General features: G+C 38.3%; 1 protein-coding gene across 1 annotated transcript in view; it reads right to left on the reverse strand.

The window, feature by feature from the left end:
- LOC137348107 (collagen alpha-1(I) chain-like) overlaps positions 1 to 16,798 on the reverse strand; it is a 29,080-nt gene extending 12,282 nt beyond the window's left edge. Inside the window, exons 1-33 of the mRNA XM_068013309.1 lie at positions 16,582 to 16,798; positions 14,676 to 14,870; positions 13,820 to 13,833; positions 13,689 to 13,712; positions 13,528 to 13,572; positions 13,002 to 13,103; positions 12,815 to 12,886; positions 12,376 to 12,420; positions 12,091 to 12,144; positions 11,724 to 11,777; positions 11,316 to 11,369; positions 10,995 to 11,048; positions 10,754 to 10,807; positions 10,566 to 10,610; positions 9,905 to 9,958; positions 9,714 to 9,758; positions 9,553 to 9,606; positions 7,824 to 7,922; positions 7,622 to 7,666; positions 7,419 to 7,517; positions 6,191 to 6,244; positions 5,923 to 6,030; positions 5,750 to 5,803; positions 5,545 to 5,643; positions 4,028 to 4,081; positions 3,686 to 3,784; positions 3,080 to 3,133; positions 2,795 to 2,848; positions 2,370 to 2,423; positions 2,206 to 2,259; positions 1,515 to 1,559; positions 1,315 to 1,413; positions 150 to 257 (exon numbers count right to left, since the gene is read on the reverse strand). Coding sequence (XP_067869410.1) covers positions 150 to 257; positions 1,315 to 1,413; positions 1,515 to 1,559; positions 2,206 to 2,259; positions 2,370 to 2,423; positions 2,795 to 2,848; positions 3,080 to 3,133; positions 3,686 to 3,784; positions 4,028 to 4,081; positions 5,545 to 5,643; positions 5,750 to 5,803; positions 5,923 to 6,030; positions 6,191 to 6,244; positions 7,419 to 7,517; positions 7,622 to 7,666; positions 7,824 to 7,922; positions 9,553 to 9,606; positions 9,714 to 9,758; positions 9,905 to 9,958; positions 10,566 to 10,610; positions 10,754 to 10,807; positions 10,995 to 11,048; positions 11,316 to 11,369; positions 11,724 to 11,777; positions 12,091 to 12,144; positions 12,376 to 12,420; positions 12,815 to 12,886; positions 13,002 to 13,103; positions 13,528 to 13,572; positions 13,689 to 13,712; positions 13,820 to 13,833; positions 14,676 to 14,870; positions 16,582 to 16,663 — 2,226 coding nt within the window. The 5' untranslated portion in view covers positions 16,664 to 16,798. The remainder of the gene's footprint in view (positions 1 to 149; positions 258 to 1,314; positions 1,414 to 1,514; positions 1,560 to 2,205; positions 2,260 to 2,369; positions 2,424 to 2,794; positions 2,849 to 3,079; positions 3,134 to 3,685; positions 3,785 to 4,027; positions 4,082 to 5,544; positions 5,644 to 5,749; positions 5,804 to 5,922; positions 6,031 to 6,190; positions 6,245 to 7,418; positions 7,518 to 7,621; positions 7,667 to 7,823; positions 7,923 to 9,552; positions 9,607 to 9,713; positions 9,759 to 9,904; positions 9,959 to 10,565; positions 10,611 to 10,753; positions 10,808 to 10,994; positions 11,049 to 11,315; positions 11,370 to 11,723; positions 11,778 to 12,090; positions 12,145 to 12,375; positions 12,421 to 12,814; positions 12,887 to 13,001; positions 13,104 to 13,527; positions 13,573 to 13,688; positions 13,713 to 13,819; positions 13,834 to 14,675; positions 14,871 to 16,581) is intronic.
- Positions 16,799 to 17,186: the final 388 nt, after the last annotated feature.

The following is a 17,186-nucleotide window of genomic DNA, read 5'->3' on the forward strand; positions in this document are numbered from 1 at the left end:
ATAATTTCCCTCCCATAAAACCATGTTGACTCTGCTTGATTGTATTATGATTTTTTAAAATATTCTGCCATTACTTCCTTAATCGCTTACAGTTTTGTGAACATTTAAGCTACAAAAATTCAGAAGACAATTGTGCTGAGAATACTCACTCTTGCACCCTTGGAACCAGACAAACCACTAACACCACGATCACCAGGCATTCCCTGCAGACCAGGAGGACCCTGACCACCAGGAGCACCAACTGCACCAGTATCACCCTGAAAGAAGTCACAAAGTGTTAATGTAATATTAGTGGGGTATATGTGACAAAAAGCCTGTCTAAATATCACTCAATACTTTCAAAGTTACAATGAATGTATTTTTGTATCTGCAAAAATATTGTTAATATGATGCGTTATGCATATTTTATGCTATGCACAAGGCTGGAGGCTCTTCATTAGCTAATTATATTTTAATAAGAACCCAATGCCTCAATATTTAGTTTATGTTGGAAAAGAGTGTACTTTTAAAATGTATTTATATCTATAAAATATTAAAGGTGCTGTGCACAACACACACTTTCTTGTCTCTTTGGAAGCTCATACAGAAGTGTCAGACTGGATATTAAGTTTAAGCTACTGAGGTTTAAATGATCATATTGTACTTGCATCTTTGAGGTAAATGGCACAACACACCACCTTGGTACCCCCTTCATTTTCCTTGTGTATCCCTGGTGCAATCAGCTCCAATGTTGCTGTATCCCTCTGCAGGCTCAAATACCAATTGAACACCCCCGCGGTTCTGGCTGTATCTCATCTCTTCCCAACTTACCCCCTCCATCCACCACCCAATAATGCACCCCCAACCCTCCAGCCATCATCTGATGCCAGCAAAGAATGCTTCACCCATCAGCCTGAAGCTCATTTCTGACTTCGCAGATGTTTTTTTTCCAACCCGGTTTTATTCCCCACAGTCTTGCACACTGAGACTTGCATTTGAACCTTACCCACCCCCCCCCCCACCACCCCCCCCCCACCCCCACCATACATACTTACACAAGGTGCAAGTCTAACTCCACCTCTACATTTGACCTTCTGTTATAAGCCTCTGGCCCCCAAAAAAACTTTTACAGGCAAAGTAAGTGAGCATTTACATGGTAAAGTAGCTGAAAGAGTTATTTCAGCCTCTTGTTTCTAGAATGGCAAGTATAATAAATGCAAGTTGTTGTTATTAAACAAAAGATCCTACTCCTTTATTTAATTTCTTTCGTGAATTTAAAATAAGTTTATTTCTGGCTTAAGGTTGCTTCTTGTACGCTTGTGTGTGAGGATTTACCTTAGGACCATCATTACCAGGAGAGCCAGGACTGCCACGAACACCAGTAGGTCCCATGAGACCAGGAGCACCACGTTCACCTGTGAAACCTCTTTCTCCCTAAAGAAAATAGAATTGAACCATTAGAAAAAAGCACCAGTGCAAAGTCTTCTGCTGTAATTTTTTCTTTGTGATTAGAATTGTTTTCTTAAGAAACTTACTCTTTGGCCAGGACCACCAGGAGCTCCAACTTCACCAGACAAACCCTATTGTACAAAAATAAATAGTAATTAAAATCAAAAATTTATAACATAAGTCATAAAACTACAGAAGTTTTATAGGACAGCTTCTCCCTATATTACACCATCTTAAAACATTTTCTCCTTTATTGTCAACCAACCAGTGAAATATTGTTCCATTACAAGACCATATGTAAAGTCTCAATAGACTGAGAAAGATTTTCTCTGTGCAAAGCAAATTAACAAATGCTTTCTTCAAAAAAATCTGTTTAATTAATTTAAACTACTGAGCAAAACTTCTTCTGTTAATAGTTTCCATAAAAATGGACTTGTTTTCCACTCCGCTACACTAATTTTACTTGTTATCCAGCAAAGCCATATTGGAAAATCATTAAGTGGAGAAGGGTACAGATATAGACCCCACAAAGATTTAGGACACGAGTGATAACATTCACATTAAACAATCAGTGGTACTACAATCCTGTTTATATTTAAATGGTGACTAAATAAGATAATGCTAAATTAAATCTTGGATAATCATTATCATATGTTGTCAGTAATGCTATGTCAACTTTATAATTGATCAAAGATGACTTATTTGGCCAAGACTAACATTGAAATCCTATTATGTTAGCAATAATTTTCCAATACATCTTTCTGTCATGATACATACCTGTTCACCAGGTTTACCAGCTTCACCAGCAGCACCAGGAGGACCTGGGAGACCCTAAAGTGAAATTAGGATATTGTATATTAATAATTGAATATTAATCCAAAACAATGTTGCAAATTATGTTCCATCATTCTAAATTCTGAAGTTTATTTAAGTATTTATACCTGGAAGCCAGGAGGACCTGAGGGTCCCTGTTCACCTCTCTCACCACTAGGACCCTGTTTGAAAAAGTTAATTATAGATTAAAATCTTGATTTAGATTGCAATATACACTAGTTTATTTATACAATCTATTATTAACTATGGATAAATACAACTGCATATCCAGTCTATCATGCATTCAATTGCTAATGTTATCTACTATAGAAATATACATCATTTCAATATAAAAATAGGCAGTTATTATATAATTTGCTTGCCATCTTATGCTGTGGCACAAATTTATGTAAAAGCAAATAGAATGGAGGCAATATTTTCTTTGAAGTGTTCTTCTTAACCAATCAGTCTCCCAATGTAATGTTGGGGTTGCTTCATTTTTCAAGCAAAGATCTTTTTCCGAATTGATCAGATGTTTTAGTATTTAACTTACAGCAGGACCAGCAGCACCAGGAGCACCAACATCACCATCTTTGCCAGCAGGACCCTACAGGGAAAAATGTTTAAATCTTTGATTACACCTGTTGGTGATAATCATCCATTGCAAATGTTACTGAGGTTTCAATATGGAACCCTGAAAATTATTAATGATCATGTTGAATCCATAATGCCATGAAAAACAGCAACTTTTACAATTTGTGATAATTCAATGAATGATAAAGTCATTAAAATATTAGATACATACATAATTGGGGCTAATACCATGCAATATACTTACCATTGCACCAACGGGACCAGGAACTCCTCTCTCACCAGTCTTGCCAGGCTCACCCTATAGAAGATAGGATATGATTAAATATAGGCTCTTAAGATTTATGTAAACTTCTGGCCTTTTTAAGATAAGCTCTTGAGAAATTGGATCTTCTTAATTCATAAGCTTATACTCTCCTTGCATCTACCAAATGTTTCATAAATTACTTTCAACATGTATTATGTGGAATAAACTATCAAAAACCACGCGTCTAGAAAATACTGTTTATGATGTTAGACAGATACAAACACTGAGCACTCATTTAACATGCCCCTGTCCTCCACTTTAATAGTGAGGCTAAACCATTAAGATCTCCCAGGCCTCAAGCTGCCAAAGGGGTGTGCCACTTGATTTAGTTCCCGCCTGCCCAATCCCAACTACAAATTAAAATTGGGGCTATTACTGATAGTGGCATCTTTTGCAGCGGTATATTTATCAGCAGAAATTTACTTTTCTCCAAACTTGACACACCGTGGCTATTTGATGCCACCAGATACTTTAAAGGACATTGGCTCTCATTAAAAGGATTGAAGTACATGTTGTGTAGACTTTCATTCTGATTTTCATACTTACAGCAGCACCCTTAGCACCAGGGAAACCCATCACACCAGGCTGACCTCTTTGACCACCAGAGCCGGGTGGACCAGCACGACCATCTTGACCAGCTGGACCCTGTTAGGTTAATGCAGAATATCAGATGGTGACAATTTGTAGGCTTACCATAAAAGCTGCACACTATATCTAGAATTCTTTTGTAGAAATATTTACTACATTTATTTCAAATTTAAAATACAATGCCATTCTTTTTAAAGTTTCAATTCTGTTCACGCTATACAATGACAGCTCAATATATATCTGTTCAACAGATTTCAACAAGTATCATAAAACATTTTTCTTGGGGAAATAAATACTTACAGGAGGACCAGGCTTGCCATCAGCACCAGGACTACCAGGACTACCAGTCAGACCCTAAAATACAAAATTGAATTAATATAGTACTTAAGACATATTTATGAAACATCCCAAAGCTTTTCACACAATGAATTAAGGTTAGGTAGGCAATTTTGTTCAGTTATATTGTACACTGTACTGTCCTACAAATAAGAATGAGGAAAATTTACAATGTATCTGTTTTTAAGCTAAGAAGAATATTTTCTGTTCTTCAAACAGTGGCATGCAATCTGCACCTGAACAGGTAGAACCCACTTTAACATGTGACCTGAAGGACACCACCACTACATTTAAAGTACACCCAAAGTACCTAACAATGTATTAAATAGGAACAAGCTTCAATCAGCATCACTTGCTGGTTTCCAAAAAACAGGAGACAAATGCTCTGTGACTGTTTGCACTGAGAATTCTCAGGGACCAATATTTTTTTTGGGTTACTTTTAAAGATAAGTTGAATTTTGCTCCTTTTCCCTTGTAGCATTTCCATAGTTCACGCAAGATATATTAAGTTACTTCAATAAAAATTTAGGCCGGAATTTTAACCTGGGCGGATGGGAACTGGCCACCAACTGAAAAGTCAGTGGAAAACCCACATCCACCTCGCCTGGGGATTCGACTAGTATTTTGCGGGTCCCCGGGCTTCAACTGCTGTGAGGTGGGACTTCCACCCGCTTGAGGTAGAAAGTCTCGCCTAACAGAGCTGCCGGCCAATCAGCAGGCCGACAGCACATAGTCCCAGCAGTGGCCACTGCTTAAGGTGGCCACTGCTGGGACTGCAGCCCAGCATGAATAGAAGATGCCCGGGAGCCGGGAAGGAAGTTGTTTTGCTGCCTCGCCGGGGGTAATCGATCGGGCCCCGGCGAGGCAAGGGTGGTCAATGGGGAGAAGGGGGGCATGTTGGGTCTTGGGGGTGGTTGGGGTAGCGGGGTCGACCCTCCATCGGGCACAGGGGGCTCGAACATGAGGGCCACCCCAGGACGTTCGGAAGCCACCTAATTTCATTAGACGGCTTTTTCCGTCTCCAGGACACCCACTTGCCACGCGTAAAATCCACGTGGCCACTTAAGGGCCTTGATTGGCCAGGGGCAGGCGAGCCGTTTTTCACCGCCACCACCCTGCGTAAAGTGGCGGCGGCAGCTGGAGCAGGTTGGGAAGGTCTCCTGGTGCCTCCCCCTCCACCATCCCGCTTGTCGGGGTGGTGTAAACGTCCGGTCATATGTTGCTACATTCAAAAGTATGCACAACCAGATTTTCTACCATTTGCTAATTTTATTAACAGTATAGAGCAAGGTATATTATTTTATAATAGCATCTAAGTTTTCGCTATAATGTATAATCCTACAGTAAACACTGCCTAATATATACATTTTGTTAGTATGTTTTAGTTTTATACCATATAGAAGTCCTCTGCAGTGATGGACAGGATTTATTTAGTGTTGCTTATGCACTAGTCCAGTACCTTACCCTAATCAAATACTCACTCTTGCACCAGGGAGACCGGCCTCACCAGGTCGGCCAGGTTCACCAGTAGCACCTTTGGGACCAACAGCTCCAACAGCACCACGTTCACCGGGAACACCCTGTAACAGGAAACAAACATGAAATGATGAGTTTGAAGTAATTTAGAGACCACACATCTCCTGAAACAAGGGGCAAAACAGAAAAGCTTTAGTAGAATTTACATACCTTGGGACCAATAAGACCCTCAGCACCTGGGAAACCACGACTGCCAGGGGAACCCTGCAGTGGAATGAAAGGTAAAGGAGAAAGATTATGCATTATTGTAATAGTGTTGGAGATTAGGGACACATCAGATAACAAATTTATTAATATTAATGAAAATAAATTTCTCTACTTACACGTTCACCAGAACTACCAGGAATACCCTGAATACCAGGCTCACCACGAGAACCTCTCTTGCCTTCCTCACCAGCTGGGCCAGGTGGACCTTGGACACCAGAAACACCCTAGAAAATATCAGAGTTGCAATCAGTGGCCACTCAATGGGGCAATCCACCCTTGTTGCATTCTGTATTATTGTACAACTTGATCATATTTTCTATTACATTAAAACCTTTTAAGCTGTTAAGTGTAAATAATTGCACAAAGCTGAAGATGAATACTTACAGGTTCACCTTTTACACCACTTTCACCCTTGGCACCAGGGGCACCAGATTCACCCTAAGGTACAAAGAAATTACATTAGATCTCAGAAATCAATAGCGAAGCAGGTTTCATTCCCAGAAAGTGATTAGTTTCTTTGACACTTTGGCCCTCAAATTCTACAGAGGCTTTATTGGTGACCTGCTTTACATCCAATGGGAGATCAGTGGAACCTTCAAGGGAACTGTACAAATAGCTGTTTTCAGCTAGTTAAATAATTTCCCTGGTGGTTCCACTGGCTTCTTGCTAGAGTAGCAATGGGAGACTAGTAAACCCCCCTAGAACTTCAGGGTCTCATTAGCTGTTAGAATATACATTTCATAATGTATACAGATCCATTAGCCAGCAGATAAAATAACAGCTATGCATTATTTTTGTAGTTAAAATATTTGTGATTATACATTGTTGCATGTGCTCCAATTGATAAATATAATGGGTAAATTGAATATTTTCAATATTCTTTTTAATTAATGCTTCAAGACAACATAGCTGTTTAATTTTCTTCTCCATGGATTATATATTAACCTTTAGGACACTAACAATGAGTATCTTGTTTTGGCGTTGACCAATTCTCTGGGTTGCTGAAGAGAATGTTCATTGGGTGTTTGTTTTAAAAAAATATATCAAATGTTGGATCTGTTGTTTAAGTGATGAGACCAGTTCAAGATCTGATGTCCTGGAGCTCAACTAAATAATAAAACAGCCAACAGAACCACTCTTCAGCCTATCACTGGCCACATCTCAAAGATATGAGCTCAACTTAGGAACAGAGGTCGAATCCCTGTTCAGGAAGCACCAAGGATAAAATGAAAACTAAAAAAAATGGCATGGGAAATAATACAGAAATTAAAATAGTGAAAATGGAAGAGTGGATGGAATAAGTGAAAAGAGAACAGTAAAGTACAAACTTAGTCTTTTTAACTTATATTTATGTGTATATTTTGGTGGTGTATAATTATATTACAGTTGTAAAGCTAATTTTGAAACTGGAGTAATATAATCCTGTCATATTCAAAGATTTGATAAGTATCAGAATGTGACTTGAAATCTTGAAAAAATAGCTGACCCAGGAATACCCCAGAGCCACGAGCACTTGGGAGATTGATCTAATATCCCTCTTGCTAAAGTGGACAGCCCAATATTTACTATGATGAAAAACAGATACATTTCTGTGGATCCAGTAGCCACTTACCGTGTTACCCTTAGGGCCAGTAGGTCCGACAGCACCTTGTGGGCCACTTGGTCCTCGTGGGCCAGGGAAGCCAGGTGCACCAGAAAGACCGGGAGCACCCTAGAACACAAACAGATAAAACGTCAGCCAGTGCAATCAGAATTTACTAGCAAAACTTCAGCTCACCAAAATGATTTAGGAGACAAACTGAATTATTTACTCACAGTTGCGCCTTTGGCACCAGTTTGACCATCACTACCAGGGAGGCCCTAATGGTAGAATAAAATTAAATGCATAAATGGGAGCAAGGTTTGAGAAAGCTTAAATGCAGATACACAAGAAAGACACACCAAAATTGTTACGGTGGATAGTCTTTTGAATTGTTGAATATGTACAGTTAATTTGATTTTTTCATCAAATACTTACAGGAGCACCAGTAGGACCAGCAGGTCCGGGATTACCAGGTTCACCACGAGCACCAGCAGGACCATCACCTCCACGACCACCAGCAGGACCAGCTTCACCCTAAACAATAAAGGAATTTTAACTGAACAAATTGCTTATTTGATATTCAGTATTAGAATGCTACAGCAGCACAGGGATGTTTAGGACACTTCATGCAGAAGTATCCAGGTGCTTTCAATAGAACTGGTATTCTATCATAGCACCAAATACCCTTGAATCTGACTGAATGGAATCCATGTCAAAACAACAACTAGCATTGCATTTGGGCTTTCAAAGTTGCAAATCATACCAAGGCACTTCACAGAACTTAAAAATGTCTGATAATTTGAGCTATGCAAAATTATGTAACTAGGATCAGGTGCTACAATAGGGCATGGGTGAAGAGAGCTCTTTTTCAGATACAGGTTTGGGTGTCTATTTAAGGCGATGCAGTTTGAACCACATGAACCGAAAAGGTAGGTAGCTTTCCCTCATGATATATGGCTGTCTTAGCATGTGACCATCAAGGTAGCATCTTGCCATTCATTGCTGTCTAATTCTAGTGTTCATAATGTTGATGGTTGAACAAATTAGATTAAAATGGGCAAAAATATTTATATAAACCAAAAAGTTTGATTATTCATAACTACACTCAGCGAAAATAAAAAAATGGAACAGTTATTCTACAGTTTTCTATATGGTAACCTAGAACCATATATAAATCTATACAAGGAGTGCATGGAGTTAGGTCACAGAACAGCCATGATTCCAATGAATGGCGGAACAGGCTCGAGGGGCTAAATGGCCAACTCCTGTTCCTATATGTTCCTACTTGCCACACAATTCCAAGGTAAGATGTTTTTCTTATTGTAAAGGCTACTAACTCCATGTTTGCAATGTACACGAGACTCATTTCAAACAGTAGTGCATTTGTTCATTTCCTCCTTGTCTTTATTAAAATAATTTTTCTTTTATCTTTGATCAGCTTGGCTCTACCTAGGGTGGTTTTGATATAAACACACAGACATTAATCTGTAGGTATTTTTCTATTACAGAAGAATGTCCGCTGGACACTGCTCCCCCACTTTGAAACTCAAGTTGCAGATCACTCCATAGTGGCACTGAGCTCTGTTTTTCTACAGAGAGAAAATGCCCATGACTAGCTGCCTGCATTTGCAATAAATAAACTAGCTCCTTTATCCCAACAGCAGAATAGTCAACAACTATTTACATAGATACAAATGTCAATGGTTCCTGACACCTAGATTTTATTGCACCACTGAGAGACACAGAGACCCCTGCAGTCAACAGCATTCTTCTCATGTAAAAGCACCCTAGAAAATGCAATAGATATATCCTTTAAATCCAAGCCCAATGAATCTAGCAGTGTAATGATGAAGCATGATATTTACATCTGTTATTCTCTTCGTAGGATGATTCAATGATAGCTATGTTCTCATACTAGCATGAAATGCTAAAGCCACCAGGATTAGTTTTTGCACCAATATTGTAAGGTATCAGTGATTTGCAATGCTATGTGCCAAGTCTAAGCTGAATTTGCCTCAACCTGGCGTCCATACTATAAATAGAGCCTTTTCTTAATTTCTCTCCACTCAGACTCATGCATGCTAAGGGAATATTAGGAATGACATCAGTTATGTCAGGGGATAGCCATAATTTTAAACACCAAATTGTGGCATAGATACCATACCTTAGCACCAGGAGCACCGGGGAAACCAGGGGGACCAGCAGGACCAACAGAACCCTGAAAGACAAGAATTTAGATTATGTTACATTCTGGAAAAGAAAAACCTTCTGGAAAACAATCAGTACCTTTGTAGAGGAAGAAAGCAGTTGACAAAAGGTACTTACAGGTGGGCCAGCACCACCAGCGGCACCATCATTACCACGAGCACCCTACAATAGTAAAGGAAGAACTCATTGTTATATTGCTGTCAAACTAGTCAGTGTAGAAATATGTAAGCAAAGAAAATTTAAAATAGTTTATGATGACAAATCATATGGGTATTGCAATTAATTTATAAATATAAATTTGTACTTACAGCAGGACCAGGGGGACCAGTACGACCTCGCTCGCCAGGCATACCACGTGCACCCTGTTCAAGGCAATATGCGATGTTATTTCTATTCAATTTAATACATATTATTGTAAGTGTAAAAATATTCAATGTAATAGTGTTTTATTAATGTTTTGACATAAAATAGTTTGCAGTACTTATCTATAAAGGTAATAAATATTGTTTAAAAAGTAGGGCCCTGAACTTCCATAGGATTCCTTCGATCTTGCACCTTAACTTCAGTAGATCAAAGGAAACCTTAGCAAAATTACGTGAATGGCCGTTTTTAGCCATGTATACCCTTGCTTTGGGTGTTCTGATCAAGAACCCATGGAAATAGTCAGATGCAGGTGTCAGTATAAAGTGGTGTCCCCTCCTTTATACTCGTGTTTACTTTTTCACCCAATTAATGAATGGAAGAAAATGTAGACCATAATAGCAAACTGCTTTCCAATACAAAATCTGTATCAATGTTATACTGTTTGATACAGGCCTAGTGTGCCTTCACATCTTCATAATAGACCTTCCATGTACATAGCTTTCAAACCAAATGTATTGTGTATCATAAGTTTATCTCTCATATATTGTAATTTGCCAAGAAATTATATGATGGCTGTATTTACATGAAAATGAATAATTTGTTTACCATTGCACCAGGAACACCATTTTCACCAGGAGCACCAGCTTCACCCTGTTGTAAATGGAATAAAAATCACAGTTAGTACACTGAGTTATTATTGTACAAATAATATTAAATATTGTGCACAACTAGAAGGGAAGAAAGAGCATTTAAATGAACACTCATTCCTCCTTTAAGGAAAATGAAGACATTACCTTAGGGCCAGCTGGGCCAGAGTCACCTTTAGCACCATCTAGACCATTGTAACCCTGTAAAGGAAGAGCAAAGTAATGAGAAATAAGGCTCTTTTAAGCCAAACAATATTTTACAACTGAATTTATCTTTATGGATTCAAATTGTTATTCAAAAGCATTTCATATTTTTACAAAAACATAGCTCTTCGCTGCATTGCATATTAATATACCAAATTTGACCAGACTGCAAAACTGGACTTACTCTGTGTCCTTTGATTCCTGGCAATCCGGGAGTTCCAGGGAAACCACGAGCACCCTAAAAGATAACAAAAGTCTTGTAAATATCTGCAAAACTGTTTTCTTTGTGTAAAGAAGATCAACATAATTTAAGGTGCATCAATTTGTGCATTTTTGATGAATAATTAATATATTTGAATACTGACTGTTTATAATACACCCTCTTGCTCTTTTGCTATCATCAGTGGCTTAAGTTTAATAACTAAATATGTGATAGAGAAAAACGAACAATATATTATATAGATGTTGCTAAATGCTCGATAAATGTTAATGGAAAATCCATTACCTGAGGGCCAGGGGCACCACGGTCACCGGGACGACCAGCTTTTCCATGTTCACCCTATGGAGGAAAAGAACAGGTTCATCCATTTGTAAACTGCGATGAATATTAAACTCAATTATTCTGAATGAGACATAAACATGCACTTAATCAATATGCAAGTTTATGAATCGAATGTTATCCAGTATGTGCAAGGACTGGGTTTGAATATCATGGTATCAATAATGATCATAAATTACTTCAATATTAATTCAGGGTGGCAACAAAAGCTTTTTGATTTGATTCAATGATCCAGAATACATTAGTGCAACTAATGCTGAATGTACTGCTTAGTTGTGTCATTTATCTTAAACAAAAAGAGAGTAGCCAGTGAGCACAGGTAAGTGCATTTACAGAAAAGTTGGTGCTACTTACATCATCACCATTCTTGCCAGGAGGGCCAGGAGGACCACGTGGACCCATTGCACCCTAAAAAGTTAAAAAATATGTAGTGAACACCAATAAAACACAGTAACTAAAAGAAAGCTGTGTGTTGTAGTTTGCTAGACTAAATAGCCATGCTTTCAATAATTTGCTAAAAGTGATGATTGCTGATAGCTGGTGTCACAACGCTCTCATACCTAGCATGTTTTTGTTTGGGTACCTTTTTTGCAAAGACCAATGGTAAAGATTCAGCTGGAGGTAAACTATTTAAAAAAAGTAACCACAAGTTTCTACACGATTTAATGTGAATATTATGTTCTTAAGGGGAACTGAAGTGCCCTTTTCACTGGTTACTTACAGGTGCACCTGGTTCACCAGGTTCTCCTTGGTGTCCCTGGAATCCTTGAGGACCCTAAAGATCAAACAATATAAGATATATATTAATAAGCAAGGCCTTTTAGTGTACTCAAAATCTATGTTATTTTCCCACAAAAGTTCTAGTCGCTTTTTATTATAGAATCATACAAAGCAACATTTTTAATGTTTTATAATTCAGATAAACATCCATTCCACTAACTTTTAAAGAACTTTTGGTGATCAAATGTAAACCAATATTTTGAGAAAAACAGTTTTATGTACTTACAGGTGTGCCAGCTGGACCAGGAGCTCCTCTGGGACCCATTGGACCCTGGACCAAAAACAATACTTATTTAGTAAAGAGACATATATTGTTATGGATTACAGTCATGTATTTTACATCTTATCATCATCATAACAATGTGTTCACATTTAACAAATCAAATAAAAAATATACTGTAAAACATGCACTCACTAATCCATACCCAAGAGCCAATGCATTCCACTCTCAACTAATCTTAAGCTAATGGTTTTGTTACTATAAACTATTCATTATTTTAAACTTTCTTTCTGCCAGTTCAAAATTAATTCTACATTCTGTGACTACATGTGATTTATTTTACTCCAGTAGTGTCAAAATGACATAAAACATTACACACTTGATAGGTACATTGTTGCATTAACTCTCATATATATTATATGGAATAAAGAACAATGGGTCATACCATAGGTCCAGGCATTGGAATACCACCAGATGTTTTCTCACTAAAGCCAACACTCATTTGAGGGAGGAAGTTCTGGAAGAGAGCAAAATTATGTTAGATCCCTGGCACCTGTAAATTGTATTGAGAATGATTGTAAGTGTTGCACTGTTTGTTTCAACAGAAAAACATTGCTCTGAGAGTAACTTACTCCGCCAAGGCCAGATGTTCCAGCAGGACCAGGTGGACCGGGAGGGCCATCACGACCTGGGGCTCCTGGAAGTCCATCTCTTCCTGGTAAACCTGGAAGTCCCTAAAAATGCAAAAGAAAAAGATTATGATCATTCTTAAAGAGGAAAAGATTGTGTATATTATTCCACTTTCACTGCAACTTTGCTTTAGCAACACTGTTTTCTATTATCATCTCTTTAGTTGTCACTTCCTGTTTGTTGTCATTTCCTGTGTATTACCAGTTTCTAAAGACTCTCCATTATTCTCAATGGATTCCTATTCATTTTAATACAATCTTAAGAGGCTAAAGTTTCTATCCATTAACTATGAATTTCAGTTCCTGGCTATTTTAATATGTGCAGGAATAGTTGCTCTTTATGATATTTTTTTCATTCAGTCAGCTGGACATATTTGAAGCTTTATCTAAATTGAATTTTATAATCAAGGATTCCATAACTGAGAAGCAATAATGCCACTTCTTAAAAAAAAAGCAATGGCCTACTTACTCTATCACCCTTAGGACCAGGTTCTCCCTTGGGGCCTTGGGGTCCCTGTAAAAAAAAATCGAATAATCATTAAAACTGTAAATAAATAAGTTTTTGAAATTGCAATATATTGTATTCTTAGTCAGTTTTGTGGCTTGTATAGGAAAAAAATGTTTCTTTACCTGAACTCCGGGGCCAGCGGGATACTGAAAAAATAACAATTGATTAGTCAGTGTATGGACATGTATTGAAAATAATAGTATTTAAATATGTCATTTTCGGACAGACTATTAATGAAGTGTGATGTACTTACTGCTTCTCCGCCAGCTGTTGAAAAAAATAACAAAATTTTGATTAATCTGTAAACAAGGTTTCTCAAATAACAGATAAGACAATAATTAGGATTCACAAATGTCAGATAATACGTTTACTGCGCACGTTTTCAGTGGGAGTGGTGTTCAAACTTGATTGGTTGTAAGACTCTTTCCTGATTTAGCGTTACCTTGGGGTGTGACTTCGTCATTGAATCATTCAGTGATGTCATATTTTACATCAAATTAAAAATACCAAAATACCTAAACTGGTTTATACGAATCATCCTTTCAGACGAAGTAATCCAGAAAGAGACAACATTTTTTAGATGTTTTGTTATCAATGAAAATATGCTGATGTCACTTAATATAAAAGTAGTTGTTTATTTTTGCCTTGGCACAGCAGCGTCAGTACTACATTTCTGAATTACACAATCTCAAAACACTCTGTCACTTCTAAAATGACTAGATACAATGTTTCCTAACAAAACGTAAATAATCATTGGCTGGCATAGTGTAAGCATATGCCAGTATCGAATTACATTTTTAATTAATACAAAGCTCACATTCGTAACGTGAATTTTGTCAAGAGTCACATAAAATAACGTCGACAATTGTTGACTTCGAAGGATGCCAGCTTTGATTAATTTTCCACCGTCCTTAAATTAATACATATAATGGCAGTTATTCCTAATATGTTTTGCCGTTGATAATTAAGAAGTGGTATTTGGTAGCTTTATGCGTTGATCGAAAATAGTTGTGAGATGGTTGGCGAGAAATGCCTTTGGTCCCTTCAAACAATTGACTGAGACTTCTTAATATGTTCAAAAGGGCCAGAACAAAAGGTGTCACACTTACGTCCTTGTTCGGGGCAGATAGGGCAGCATTCTCCGAAGGGGATTTCAGCATTGGGGCAGTCGCTGGTTTCCTCGCAGATTATTTCGTCACAGAGGATCAGGCCATCGTCGCAGACGCAGATCTGGCAAGGCTCGGGTTTCCAGATATCCTTGTTTAGATATGTTTCTCCCTCCTTGAAGCAGCTCTGTCCGTTAGCTGGGAAATAAACAGGAAATTAACTCATGTTTAACTGAGCGCCCTCTAAGGCGCAGAGATGCAAGAACAGAAAGATCAAACTAATAAAGGGATGGAGGCATGTCAGCAGCTTTAGGCAAAAACAATTAAATGTCCCAAATTCAAAGGGAGGAGAAAGTCATACAGATTCACATTTATTTGTTCATTATATATCACAAATACAAAACAAGACTGAAAACGACCTTCCTTAATAAAAATTAGCTTTAGATATTTGTGGGATCACATTTTCGTAAACTGTCCCACATAATTCACTGTCTAACATTTCCAGATTTAAGTTTTAACAAAGTTCCTAGTATTTTTGTTTTTTTTTCCTCCAGAGGGGCGTCCTTTATTTCACTGACAAACACATCATTTACGCTATTGAACCTACATCTTGACTATTGTAACTTCAAGCCAAGATCATCAGATAAAAGATTCAACAGATGGCGCTCCAGCCCCATCCAAGATTTTCCAACGGTGTCAAATTGCCATTTCAGCCAGAATGAAATGGCACAACAATGCACTCAACTCAAAACCAAGATATTTGAGTCAATTAAAAGTAATTGAATTTCAAACTCGTCCATGTAAAATTGCTACATGGGCGCTGGAATAATTAGACCTTGGTTTTCGCAGGAAAAGCTGAGATTTCCAACTGCTACAATTTTACATGTTGACTAGAGGTGGCACTGTTGAACCATGGCACTGAACTAGTTCTCGCAACTAGGCAAAACATCTGGATTGTTTCTGTTCCAAAGACTGTAATATTTTCCCTTGCACAATTAAGTTTTCTGGCTTGAATTTTAAATAAGTTAATTTTCAGCATTGGAACGTTCTTGTTCTTTTAAACTACCTTATATCTGTAATTTACTGAGCACTAGCAGCTGGACTTGGAACTAAATAGCTTAAGTTCAGAACGATCGAATCTGGATCCCCCCCCCCCCCCCACCTTGTGTAGTTTACCCTTTAATTGTTCCTGTAAGTATCTTCTAAATCATCTGGTTTCTTTGCCCTCCCGATACTTTAAAAAAGCTCAATTTGTTCGAACTTGGCCACAAAGGACTTGTTCTACAGTGCTCTACCGTGACACACCCACTAGCAACAGGCAGCTGTTCTCAACCAATTGTCTCATAGAATATTCTCCTCCACCTCCAGTTAAAATGATCCCAGCTTCTGCCTTTGTTCTGTTAACCTTTCTTAAACGTGGAGATGATACAGCAAACGCTCAACATCTGTATGTTGGCGAACAAGTTAGACAGTCTAAGAGTCACGAATTAGCTTTGTATTCCGCAGATGTTTTTTTTTACGCACTATCCCCAGGGATCGAAAACGATTCCATAAAAGGGAATTCGTTATGGCAAACTATTTCAAATCGTTAACATAGTTTTAAACAAAAACATTTGGCTTCTCGACAGCTAGAAACGATACGTCTTTCCATACGAAACTAAGATCAGAAGAAGTTTTAAACTTTGCCTTGCATTGTTCGAACTACATTTCTGCAAGCCAACTTGACTTTACAGCTTTCTGTTTCCAAATCAGAAACAATTCAAAAACGCCATGCATCTCTCTCCAGTTATTTCAAACTTTCAATGACTTGGTGTTAGCCTCTTAGCAGGTGAAGATAGGTAGGTTTTCAAACAATTCGTGAGAACTGAATAGCAAGGTAACAGGAGAAAAGCGAGATAACAACACTTACAATCATCTTCTGCTTGACATCTTCCTACCACTAACGTTGCTGCTAGCAACAGCAAAGTCCGAGTATCCACAAAGCTGAACATGTCTAAATATTAGACATGTAGACTCTTTGGGGTAAAAGTGAAACTTTCTTTAGCGTCCGGACATACAATTTTCTGCGTGTAATTCCAAGCTTCAGCACCGAGCCCCAGCAGAAACTTCCTACTGTTCCGTTTGCAGATCGACTGTCCTTTTATGTGTGCCATGGGTTTGGAGGTGTGAATGGTTGCCGCCCATCTCCAGACGGGCTAGTCCATTGCACCCGCTAGAAAGAAGCGAAGTCCCCGCCTGCAGGAGGGTCCACATGTTCCATTCCATCCACTGAAATTTACATGGATGCCTTCCTCCAATCAGGAGGTAAAGAGGGAATTCTGGATAGTTAGTCCCAGCCGCCATGTGGCTATTGGACCAACACAAGCTCCCCACCCGCCCCCCTTTCTCCCGCCCCAACCCCCACCCCAATCATCACCCATTCAATTTGATGAACCGTAATTTTTTAAAAATCCATTCTTCTTAAAGCATAGGCACATCAGAGCGGGGTTTTTTTTTGGCTTTATTTCAGAGGGC

Source organism: Heterodontus francisci, chromosome 33, assembly GCF_036365525.1.
Source record: "Heterodontus francisci isolate sHetFra1 chromosome 33, sHetFra1.hap1, whole genome shotgun sequence".
In the NCBI taxonomy this organism is placed as follows: domain Eukaryota; kingdom Metazoa; phylum Chordata; class Chondrichthyes; order Heterodontiformes; family Heterodontidae; genus Heterodontus; species Heterodontus francisci.